This window comes from Mustela lutreola, chromosome 1 (assembly GCF_030435805.1).
Source record: "Mustela lutreola isolate mMusLut2 chromosome 1, mMusLut2.pri, whole genome shotgun sequence".
Taxonomy (NCBI): domain Eukaryota; kingdom Metazoa; phylum Chordata; class Mammalia; order Carnivora; family Mustelidae; genus Mustela; species Mustela lutreola.
The window spans coordinates 113,524,340-113,537,251 of record NC_081290.1 but is presented as its reverse complement, the minus strand read 5'-3'; the positions used below and the strand labels follow the sequence as shown (position 1 = coordinate 113,537,251).

The 12,912-nt window shown below is 38.5% G+C and overlaps 1 protein-coding gene across 6 annotated transcripts in view; it reads left to right on the top strand.

The window, feature by feature from the left end:
* Positions 1 to 5,204: 5,204 nt before the first annotated feature.
* The window catches only part of SMARCAD1 (SWI/SNF-related, matrix-associated actin-dependent regulator of chromatin, subfamily a, containing DEAD/H box 1), a 74,819-nt gene continuing 67,111 nt past the window's right edge, over positions 5,205 to 12,912 (top strand). For 2 of the 6 annotated variants that reach the window (XM_059172681.1, XM_059172668.1), the window contains exons 1-2: positions 5,205 to 5,363; positions 5,979 to 6,217. In XM_059172681.1, the coding sequence (XP_059028664.1) occupies positions 6,028 to 6,217 (190 nt within the window). In that variant the 5' untranslated portion in view covers positions 5,205 to 5,363; positions 5,979 to 6,027. Of the gene's footprint in view, positions 5,364 to 5,490; positions 5,701 to 5,978; positions 6,218 to 12,912 lie in introns of those variants that run through there. The other 4 variants (XM_059172675.1, XM_059172697.1, XM_059172689.1 and 1 more) reach the window with 4 other exon arrangements.

Genomic DNA, 12,912 nt, shown 5'->3' with positions numbered 1-12,912 from the left:
AAAAAAAAAAAAAAAAAAACCAGGGGTGCCTGGGTGGCTCAGTGGGTTAAAGCCTCTGCCTTTGGCTTGGGTGATGATCCCAGGGTCCTGGGATCGAGCTCCGCATCAGGCTCTCTGCTCAGCAGGGAGCCTGCTTCCCCCTTTCTCTCTGCCTGCCTCTCTGCCTACTTGTGATCTCTGTCTGTCAATTAAATAAATAAAATCTTTAAAAAAAATAAAGAATAAAATAAAACAAACAAAACATATTTTAAAAATATTTTGGTTCATGTTGTTCTTCCATGATGTAATATTTTGAAGATAATCAGCTTATTTTATTTTATTTTATTTTATTTTTAAAGATTTTATTTATTTATTTGTAAGAGAGAGAGAGAGTGAGAGCGAGCACAGGCAGACAGAGTGGAAGGCAGAGTCAGAGGGAGAAGCAGGCTCCCTGCGGAGCAAGTAGCCCGATGTGGGACTCGATCCCAGGACGCTGGGATCATGACCTGAGCCGAAGGCAGCTGCTTAACCAACTGAGCCACCCAGGCGTCCCATAATCAGCTTATTTTAAAATTTATTTGTGGTTATCTAGGGCGCCTGGGTGGCTCGGTGGGTTAAGCCGCTGCCTTCGGCTCAGGTCATGATCTCAGGGTCCTGGGATCGAGTCCCACATCGGGCTCTCTGCTCAGCAGGGAGCCTGTTTCCTCCTCTCTCTCTCTGCCTGCCTCTCTGCCTACTTGTGATCTCTCTCTGTCAAATAAATAAATAAAATAAAATAAAAAAAAATAAAATAAAATAAAATAAAATTTATTTGTGGTTATCTGTATGCTTAGGCATCTTATGTAGTTATTAATATCATCCATTCCATCAACACATATTTATTGAGCATGTACTATGTGCAGACAGGCATTGTAGCCCAAAGTTGAATCATCCCAGCTGATCAACATTATTGTTTTATACAACTAAAATTTTGTGGTTGTTATGCAATGAAATGTTGATGAATATACCATATTTATAATTATTAAGTCCTAACTTTATTTAGTTTCAACAGATTACTTCTATACCATGAATTCTGCATTCTTGACTCTGTCACCCAAATTTATGTTTTCAGGAACAGTTTAACAAAGATGTATTTCAAGGAATTAAAAGTTTGCATTTTTTAAAATCCATAATGAATAATGTATACATGATCTAAAAAATGACTGAGTTACAATCTTTTCCCTCTAGATCTTTGTAGTTGTTTCATCATTACCTTCCAGTATTTAACTAATTGAACAAGTTTTTTGGTTTTTTTTTTTTTAAGATTTTATTTATTTGACAGAAAGAGAATAAGCACAAGCACGTTGAGCAGAAGAGGAAGAGGGAGAAGCAGGTGCCCTACCAAGTAGGGAGCCGAACATGGGGCTTGATCCTATGACCCTGGAATCACGACCTGAGCTGAAGACAGATGCTTAACCAACTGAGCCACCCAGGCATCCCTCTTAAGCAACTATTTTGACTGATTTTTATTTTTTTTTTTGTCTTTTTGTAGGCTGTTTTCTCTGAAAAAAAAAATTGCTATACATTTTTTTTAAATTCTTGAAATTAAAAAACATTCTTTAGGACATTTTTAGTGTCTACTTTTCCTTAATTGTTTTTGTCTTTAATACCATGAGCATTTTCAATTGCAGACTAATGAGAGCTCAAGAAATTTTATACCTTATATTTTAATTATTTATTCTGCTCATTTTGTGTGTATTTTGTTCTTTGATATTAATTCATCAAAGTTTGCTTCTCAGTCCTCTGAATCCTATATTTATCATCTCCTAAAATCTCATTGGTTCACCTCTTCATTCTAGGAGGAGAGGTGGTTTTGAAACTTTCTTCCTTTTATCAACAATTAAGTGTTTTTAGTCACTTTTTAAAAAATGTTAGGTTTATTGAGTTATAACTTACAAGCAGTAAGATTAAGCTTTTTATGTCTATAGTTGAGAATAAGATTTCACAAATATATTTAGTCACTACTATAATCAGTGCACTCTGGGCAAGAGGAGAATGAGATAAGCAGGACACCAAGGACTGAATTTTGGAAAATGATCATATTTATGGTCAGAGGGAAGAAAAATCAGAGGACTAATTTTTAACCCCAATTCCTGCTATCATCCCAGAAGATTTTACATTCATATCAAGAATCCTTCCACCCGGGGTGCCTGGGTGGCTCAGTAGGCTAAAGCCTCTGCCTTCAGCTCAGGTCATGATCCCAGGGTTCTGGGATTGAGCCACACATCAGGCTCTCTGCTCAGCGGGGAACCTGCTTCCTCCTCTCTCTCCTTGCTTCTCTGCCTACTTGTGATCTCTGTCAAATAAATAAATATAATGTTAAAAAAAAAAAAGAATCCTTCCACCCTTTTGCCCCCTGTTATGTGCTGAATAGTGTTCCCCCAAATTCATATGCTGAAGTCCTATCGCCCAGTATCTCAGAATGTGACTACACTTAGAAACAGGACCTTCAGAAATGTAGTTAAATTAAAATGTGATTTTTTAAATTGTGAAATTTATTCACAAGTATAGAGGGAAGATTTCGTAAAGACACAGGGAGAAGATGGCCAGTGTGAGAGGCTTGAAGCAGATCCTTCCCTCGTGGTCCTCAGAAACCAACCCTACCAAGACCTTGATATCAGACTTCCAGCCTTCAAAGCCATGAGAAAATTAAATTTCTGTTTTGTAAGCTATCCAATCTGCAGTACTTTGTAATGGCAGTCTGTGTACTTCGCTATACCTTCTCTTAACCTTTTGATCCACAATCAAGCAAAATCCCACTCATGGGAAATTCTAATTCTCCCAGGTCAGTGAATGCTACAGACATCCCACCCTTGGAACTGGGCAAGAGCCTTGCTTGTACTGCATGTATTGATTTACAGAACACAAGTTGGCCCTTTTCCTGCTATACCGAACCCTAAAGAGCAAGGAATCTGTGGGGCCAAAAAGACAGGTTCACTCAGAACCTATATCTTCAATTTTAGACAATGCTTTTGAGTAGCAGCTGGTCTTTAAAATCTTTGCTCACACAGCTCCAAAAAAGCAAGGAGTGACCTTTCCCCAGGTCCTCCGTGCTAAGGGCCAACAGTGCTTCTAGTATCTAAATCCTTAGACCAAACATGTAGTAAAAAAGCTCCCAGCCCTAAGAGGTGCCTTAGCAGTGGTGTGGGAGTAGGCTTGCCAAGTAAAATACAGTATACCTTATTAAATCTGTATTTCAAATGGACAAGTAAGTTTTTAGTACAAGCAAGTTCCAAATATCACATGGTACATACTCACTCTAAAAGGTATTGTTTATATAAAATCCAAATTTAACAAAATAGCCTCTTTTTTTTTTTTAAATTTTTAGCAATATAGGAACCCTAGGTGGAGTCATAGTTGGGCATTTGAGCTGGGTGTCCGTATGCATGAGCACAACACTCCTAATTGTATCAAACTGAGTGAGAGGACATGATACAGGGAAGGCAGGATACATGCGCCAACCAGTTCTCCTTCAATTATCCATTCTGTCCAACACAAGAATTCTAAATTGAACCTGGCTTTCCAGGTCATTTTCAAAATAGGACAATAAAACGAAATTTATTTTTACATTTTGTTAACTGTATTTATGTTTAAATATGCAGGCATATGATGTTTGGGTCTCGATTTTCACTCTTTCTCCAACTGTACAAATGTCAAGGGGTTAATACTGTGTTGCAGAAAATTGCCTTAAGAGGTCAATGGTATCATCAACCACATTTAAAAGATGAGGAAGCTAAGGCTTAAAGATGTTAAATATAGTTTGTCCACAGTCATTGAGCTAGTGGAATCCATTTTCAATGTTAGATCTGTCTGAATATAAAGCAAATATTCTTTTTTAAAATTACATGTAGTGAGGGACGCCTGGGTGGCTCAGTTGGTTGAGCCGCTGTCTTCGGCTCAGGTCATGAACCCAGGTTCCTGGGATGGAGTCCTGCATAAGGCTCCTTGCTCGGCAGGGAGCCTGCTTCTCTCGCTGCCTCTGCCTGCCTCTCTGCCTGCTTGTGTGTACTCTCTCTCTCTATCTCTGGCAAATAAGTAAAATCTTTAAAAAAAAAATTACATGTAGTGAGTGGTGACTACATTTAATACAGTATTGTATATTTGAAAGCTGCAACAAGTAGATCTGAGAGGAAATATTCTTTATCACCAACAATAATTTACTATGTATAAATTGACATACCCTTTGATACCATCAGTATACCTGGAGGCATAAAGCTGGTGAATTTTATGGGCTATCAAAAATAGGTATAACAAGGGGCACCTGGGTAGCTCAGTGGGTTATAAGCCTCTGCCTTCGGCTCAGGTCATGATCCCAGGGTCCTGGGATGGAGCCCCCCATCTGGCTCTCTGCTCAGCAGGGAGCCTTTCCCCTGCCCCCCCCCCCCCCGCCCGCCCTGCTTGTGATCTCTCTCTGCCAAATAAATAAATAATTTTTTTTTAAAAGTAGATATAATGAAATCACACTTGTTCAGGCTTTGATCCTGAATTTATGGGTCTTACACTTACACTCAATTGTGTAAGTGTACCCGCATTTGATAAAACTGTGGGTTCATGTTATAATTATACAGTTCAAAACACTGATTTATAAAATAGAATGCCAATTTAAGTTACAATGACCAGTGTTTTTGGTAGAATAATGATTTGTAGTAATTTCTCTTTAAAGGAAATGCCAACCAGAGGATCAAATTAAAACAGAAAACTACCTGTACAGCCTAATGTTAGAACAAAAAGGGTAAATATCCTTAAGGTAGTATTTTCGTCAAGATAGGTGAATTGTCATATTCCACTCGGAGAATAATCCAGTCCACAGTGGGGAGGCAGTTCATATGCTCTGAAGCACAACACACCGGGTTTTTACTTCTTACTGTTGAACATTTGCAGGCCTCAGTTTTCTTGTTACGTAAAAAAGGCTTCTTGTAAGGGTTGAGATTATTCATGTAAAACGTCTAGCACACTATTGCCATCATACTATGTATACATTATACAAAATATTATGCATTATATCAAATGTCGTATTATTTATTATTATGTTATTGCTATTGTGCAATTTATCATTGTTCTGTTTAACAACTCTTGCTAACCTGGAGAAACAGGCCATAAGCGCGCTTCCCAGGCGTAGAGGCGGGTACGAGTTACCATGGCAACAGCGCGCGCCTAGACATCTTCCGCTCGCGCGTCGCTGGAAAAGAAAAAAAGCCCGAGCTGCGTGTTGCGTCATCACCGCGCGCTCGTTCGGGCTCTCCGTTTTGGAAGGTCCCGGCCCGGCTACCGTCGCCGCCCCCCCCCCCCGCCAGGAATTATTTTTTCTTTCAACCTTTGTTACATCGCATCGAGCCTGCAAGACTGTAAGTACTAAAGAAAGAAAGAGGGCGAGCGAGGGAGCATTAAAAAAGTGATGCCGCCGCACACTCCCCACCTCTGAACCCTCCCTATGTTTTCTTGATCCTATCAGCTTCCTCTCAGCTGGGATCGCGCCGCGTCAACTTCCGGGCGGGTGCCCGCCAGCACGGCCTCCGCCGCTCCCCTTCTTTGGCCCCTTTGTGTCCCCGCAGTATCGAGGCGCGGGCCCTGGCACGTCCTTTCTCGAGGCAGGGAGCACCGTAGTGCAGGGAGCCTCTCACTGTGGGCGGGCGCGCGGCCCGCAGGGGGGTTGGAGTGGGGAACGTGCCTGCGCGTGCTGGGGTAAGAGGAGGTTGCACGAGGGTCAGCGTGTGGTTCGAGGAAGGAGGGGCGGGGCGGGGAGGGGGGAGACGAAGGGGAGTAGAAAGAGCAATGGAAATTTTTAAAAAGATACTCCTGTCCACCTTCTGATTATTGTGGCCTAACAATGAGGCGCAGCCATAATAGTCATCCTGTGCCATGTTTTCGTGCTCTTAATTGCCTTGGGAATGAACTGCTAAGGCTTTGTATTTTATATTGTTTTCATGGCCTCTTTTTCTCTTTTTATTTTCTTCCTGCAGATAGTTCATTTAAAGCTCTTAATTTCACAGGGTGGTGGTTTCTGCCAATATGAATCTTTTCAACTTGGACCGTTTTCGCTTTGAGAAAAGGAGTAAGATTGAGGAAGTGCCCGAAGCAACCCCTCAACCCACCCAGCCTGGCCCTTCTTCACCAATTTCTCTTAGTGCTGAAGAGGAGAATGCTGAAGGGGAAGTTAGCAGGGCAGGCACACCTGATTCAGATATAACTGAAAAAACAGGTGAGTTACAATGTTGCAAAATGATGTAGCATCAAGAGGTATTTTTTGAGAGAAAGAAATTCTAATATTCTTGATGTAATACATAATAATACATTGTCCTCTGCCTTGCCCTTTAAAATACCGCTTTGCTGCTAGAGGCACCATATACCTCCCATGAACTGAACATCTATGGGCTTCTTCAGTTTTATATGAAGTTCTTTAGAATATGACCCAGTGATGGAAGTTGGTATCTGAATTTAGGTCATCCTTAGGTCAGAGTAGTTGCTTCTGGAAGAGAAACTAGGTGATTCAGACTCATGATGTAGACTTTGAGTCTGTTATTTGGCCAGGTATTTACATCTCAGTATTTTTCCAAGAAACACTGCTCACTTACTATGAACCAGACTTAGACTCAAGGTGCTTGAAGACAACCTCTGGACGAATGAAGAGCAGATCCCATTCAGATTTTTGCCACTATTTGATATTCTGGAGATCTCCAGGGTGCGAATGAGTAATTGGTATTCTTCAAGGTGAAAGAACCATTTCTAACCTCTTCAGCAGTTTGTCCCAGACAATGGGATTTGAGAGGAAGCCAAAAATAAGCATTTCCATCTTAGTCTGTGTTCTTTGAACAGTGAACAGGACAAATTTGAACTGTTATGTTTTAGGCACTGTGCTGTGTTTCACATTCTCTTATCTGATTTGTACGGCAGGCCTACAAGATGATACCCACATTTTGCAGAAATGAAACCCAGAGAGGTTAAGTTGTTAGGAATTTGATAAACCTGGAACTCAAATCCAGTCAGTCTAGTTTCTGAGCATAAACTTTTAATTGTTTACACTGTGCAGTTTCTTATGAAGGGTGGAAGAAATATTAGAAGTTTTCTCTTAATGTTTATTTTAGTGATACCTTTTTTAATGCAAAACTCAATATTTCCCAAGTAGCTTTTATGCTGATGTGGCCCTGACAAGATTAGTAATAAGTATGCTGTTATTGTTGGTGTCTTATTTTATTTGCTAGTCTTCTGTTTAATTGTACCAGTGATGGCAGACTCCCTACACATTATCATTTGAATGACATTTAAAAATCTTTGGGTGTAACTAAAACATGCTGGAATGATTTGGTAGGTTGAATTGTGTGGTAATGGGGAGTCATAATTTTGAAAGGCTTTGTTGTATGAAAGGTTCTAAATTCATCCAAATTCTGTGGGGAACCACTGAACCTTAGGAGTGCTGTCTCTTTGTTCATTCTTTCAATAGGTGTTTACTTTTATAACATGCTGTAGTTAATGTGTAGATATCCAGGTACTTTAGTATTCTAATAATAAATATATGAATCTGTGTCTTATGTAGTTAGAGAGGGCTGGGAAGGCCCGCATGTAGGCATGGGATTTTGAATCCTTAGGAATCTCTACTGCTTCATTTCAGTTAAATGGGATATTGGACAAATTACTTAAAATCTAAGATTAACATTTTTCCTCTTTAGGATAAAAAGCACTTTGTAAACTGGAACACAGTGGAATATTTTATTTATCTTTATAAATGTGAAATTCTTAATAATTGTCTCTTCTAATCAGAAGATGCTGCTGTACTTTTTTTCCCTGTTTAAGGAGATTTCACTCATCTTTATTGTGATTTTTTTTTTTCCCCGCATGTGTAAATTTCTCTTATAAACTGAGGTTACCTTTGGGACTCACATGATTAGTCTTAATAGCATTGGGAAATACGAAAATTAAGTTTGTTCTGGAAATGGTTAGAATTCATCCTACTAGGGATAGAGAGCTCTAAGAAAAGATGATTGTAGTTGGTATTGTAAAATTGAGAGAATCTTGAAAACGAAGGCTAGGTTTTGGTTTTACATTGTGATTACAAGAGATCCATTAAAGCCTTCACAGATAGAAGGGTAAAATGATGAGAAGTTGTTTTGTTAAAAAAAATCAGTTTAGCAGTCCTGAGTACCGTACTTTGTTAGAAGGTAAGTTTTGAAGGGAGATAATTCATTTTGGAAGTAGAAATAACAGTAGGAGTAGAGAAGAAAGAGAGATGAGAGATTTCAAAGAAAGAAAGGGCCAAGTTTTAGAACCAAATCTGTGGGAAGAATGAGATAAATAAGAAATTAAGTTCAGGGTCACCTGGGTGGCTCAGTCGGTTAAAGATCAGCCTTCTGCTCAGGTCATGATCCCAGGGTCTTGGGATCTATTCCCACGTTGGGTTCCCTGCTCAGCAAGAAGCCTGCTTCTCCCTCTCCCACTGCCCCTGCTTGTGCGTGTGTATGTGCACTCTCGCTCTTTCTCTCTGTCAAATAAATAAAATCTTTAAAAAATGTAATTAAGAAAATGGTAGATTTGTACATCAGTATAGGTATAAAGTACCCATTCTAACCCATTGGGCATGCCTTTAAAAATTCAAATAAAAAATGTCCTGTCCCTGGTTTAGCATGTTGGACGAGACCTAAAGCAATTTAACATAGAGGTGGGGAATTCTCAATTGAGTGTTGGAGCTTGAGCCTGTATACAGGATGAAATACTGAAGCTGGTTTAGGCTCCTGACTAGAGATTAGGGAATCATTGGTGGGATATGGTTTTTGACCTTATTTCCTTTATCATCATATGCTAACTTCTTATTTTGCTGTTGTGTGTAATGCTTTATTTGCTTATTTACAATAGAGTGTTAGGTCTAAATCACCTATTTCTTTTTTTTTTCAAAGATTTTATTTATTTATTTGTAAGAGAGAGAGAGAGTGAGAGCAAGCACAGGCAGACAGAGTGGAAGGCAGAGTCAGAGGGAGAAGCAGGCTCCCTGCGGAGCAAGGAGCCCAATGTGGGACTCGATCCCAGGACGCTGGGATCATGACCTGAGCCGAAGGCAGCTGCTTAACCAACTGAGCCACCCAGGCGTCCCTAAATCACCTATTTCTTAAATAGAGTGGAAATTCATGACATTTTTAGCTAACTCTTAATTTTAGCAATATGAATTAGATTTTATTTCCTATCACTCTCTCTCAGTTACTATGCCACAGCCATACTTTTTCTTAAATATGCAAAGGATAGTGCAGTCTTTCCTTCTTCCTCTTTGCTCTTCTTCATCCAAGACCATGCCTGCTGATAAGTGCATATGACTCTGGGCTTAGTGATGTATTCACTGTCTTTAGAAGCCCTTCCCCTAATCAAACTCTCTGAAATAGCAACACCCCTCCCTCTGCCCTCAGCTTTACTCTTCTGTGTTTTTCTGTGTAGTATTTATTTCTACCTAACATAATTCTATATATTTGTGTCTCCTTTATTAAAATAAAAGATGCATGTGAGCAGAGACTTTTTCCTGTTCATCGTTGCTTAGAGCAATGCATAGTAAGCTCTTAGTAAATATGTATTGAAGGAGTGAGTATTGGGTGATAAGTGGGCAATACTAGTACTTTGTACAAATTTTTAGAAGTATCCTTCCTCTTTATGATCTTGAAACAGCCCCATAGCCATCAGGCTTCTTCACCCTTGCTAACTTGAAACTGCTTTTGATGCAGGATAGTCTTCCTTTACCCAGCCTTTGGATATGAGGGCATACACTTAACTTGTGGGCACCTCTCCCTCCTGTGTTTATTTTGCCCTCATGGTGTCACGTTATTAATGGTTATTGCTTGCTTACACATTTTTTTTCTTTTGGCCTTTTTGAGAGCACTGTGGATTTCAAGGGAATAAAATAAAGGTACATGGGTGAGAGAGGAGAGAACTTCCTGTGTTTTATGCATAAAGAGTAAAAATAAGACCAAAGCTTGATCCTCAAGGAACACCAGGAGGAAGGGACATATAAGTATATATAGTAAAGTAGTACAGTGTAATAACTCGGGAAAATATTAAGAAGTGAAGAATCACAATCTAACTCAGAAATGATTATCTTTTCCTGGAGAGGATCAGGAAAAGTCACAGAGAGGTAACTTTGAGTGAATCCTAAGCAATGAATCAGTGCTTTTTTTGTGCACAGGTGAAGAAAATATACATTGTTTAGGAGAGTGATACGACTCTAAGAAGGGAGGTTATCTGTGGAAGAGGCGGTTTAGGGAGGTATAGATGAAACTGAGAAGATAGACTGTAAACTGCTGGGTTGTAAGGGGCCTTTATATGCTATGCCAAGAAGGACGGACTTTTTTGGATATACACCAGAGAGCATTTCAGCATGGGAAGACCGTTGATGAAGCTGATGAATTAATTGAAGCCTAAATGTAGGAAAATGATAGTAGGATACAAGAGGCTTTTTAGAGAAGTTTTATAATTCAGTATTTGATGGTATTTGGTGATCAGTTAAATATAGAGGGTTTAAAGTAACTCATATTTCTTGCTTAGACAGCTGGGTGATGGGCACTATTAACTGAATTAGGCAGTGCATTTTGGAGAAAGATACTTAAACGTGTTGAGTTCAGGTCACCTGTTTCAGAAATGAGGTCTAGTGGAGGAAACATTAGGTTTGTAGCTTAAAGATGGTTGGAGCCTTCCAAATCGACTTTGGAAGAGTCGTCATTGTGGCAGTTAACAAAAAATATCCCCAATCAAGGCATATAGAGAAAAATTTCAACATTTAGTGGTGAACAAATGAAGACAGACCAATGAAGATAATAAAGGATAACTTGAATAGTCATAGAAAATGATAGTACTCTGAAAGCTAAAGAAAGGCAAGTTTCTAATTTTGTGTGTAGTGAACACTATCAGATACTGTAGACAAGTCAACTTGGATGTGGACTGAGAGACCACTTTCCTTAGAAATTAAATGTTATTGTTGACCTTTAACAGATAGTTTCAATAGAAAGGTGGTGAAGTGAAGGCTAGTCTTTAAAGAAGGAAAAGAGAAAAACAGCTTGACAGTACAGTAGTGTCAAAAGATGTTTCAGGAGTATTGAAAACTCAGCATATTTTTGGCCCAGTGGAAAGGGAAAGGATGAAGGGAGGGGAGGTATCTGAAGACAGGCTATCTAGGGCATGGGAACAGATGCACAGCTAGACTATTTAATGTTGCAAAGAAATAGAGACATTTTACCTGGGGAGAAAAACTGATAAAAGTTAATGGGTTAATCAGTTATTTTGTGGTTGGAATGGAGGAAAGTTTTAGTAAATTCTTGATTAATTTCTTTTCCTAGTGAAATACATTCAGTATTCTAAAATGATCACCATTTCAGTGTGGTGGTCATGTGGAAAATAACAGTTGTTAGTAAGAAAATTTTAAAATTATTCCCGTTAATCAAAAAGATTATTCCAGTTAATTAAAAAAAAAAATGCTTTCCAGAGAGCACTGCTCTGTCATACAGGTTATGAGATCTCAGGTAAGACATTAACATTTTCGGACTTCATTTACTTTGCCTAGATGTTCTCTGAAGTCCCTGAAAGCAGTAAAATGGGTATGATCCTTTGAATAATGGAGCCAGATGTATCATTTTAGCATCATGATTCTGTAACCATTGGGTGATACTCAGGTTTTTTTTTTTAAGTGTGTGTGGCCAAAATGCAAATCATCCCTGTATCTTTGGATAGTTACTGTGGTTTCTTAATGTCTGCGAGTGTTAGTTGACAAGCAGTACTTGGTAGAAGGCTAAGTGCTAAATAATTCTAATAGAAGAAAGTAAAATGAGTACTTACACTTTAGTAAAAATCTTCAGTACATTTGAAGTGTATACTTTTTTTTTAAAGCTTTTATTATTTTACAAACAAATCACAAGTAGGCAGAGAGGCAGGTAGAGAGAGAGGGAGAAGCAGGCTCCTTGCTGAGCAGAGAGCCCAAGATGGGGTCTATCCCAGGACCCTGAGCTGATGACCTGAACCAAAGATGGAGGTTTAACCCACTGAGCCAACCAGGCACCCCTGAAGTGCATACTTTTATCTGTGTTTTCCCTTCTCTACCTTTTTACTCTCCATGTTTAGATATTTTTTTCAAAATAAAATGTTACATGTAAAATATGCAGTATTGTATAATAAGAATATTCTATAGGCTTTATTTTCAGTGTTTATAGTCGTATTTTTTTCTGCCTGAATCTATTCCAGGTTTTTGTTTTTATTTATATTATATGTATAATATTTACTTATGCTTACCTCTTTTTTTTTTTAATGACTACAGTGTCTTATATAGATATAATTCGTGTAGTTTCTTTAATGTACATCTTTTGGTTGGGTTTTTTCTTCATTTTTTTTTCTTTTTGCTGTCAAAAGAAGGCTATAGTGACCATCCTATAGATGGTCCACAGATTTTTTTTTTAGCTTGTGTACAATCTGAAGAAAAATTCTTGGAAATGGAATTGTCAGATTAGATCGAATATTAGTACTATTTTAGTAATTGCCAAGTTACCATACATAGTTTTACCACTTTGCGCCAGACTACAGCTTGGTTTTTAGATGTCTACTTTTTCATACTAGGCTAAAATATTACAAACCTTTTTTATCTTTACCAGGGAATTTAATCACTTTACTTTTATTCTTTAAGGTTAATTGTGTTTTCAGAAAGGTATTCATCTTCTGGACTTTTTCTGTGTTCCATTTTCTTTTTTTGTGATAAATGATTTGTAAGTTTTTTATTCTTTTTATTGCTTGTTTTTCACTGAGAAATTTCACATTTTCATGTGGTCAGTTTGTTCCATTCATTTCTTTGATGGCTTCTAGGGTTTAGGTCTTGATCAGACAGGCATTCCTTATAAATTCATTATAAATATTTTCATGTGTATTTCATTCTAGCACATCTATGTT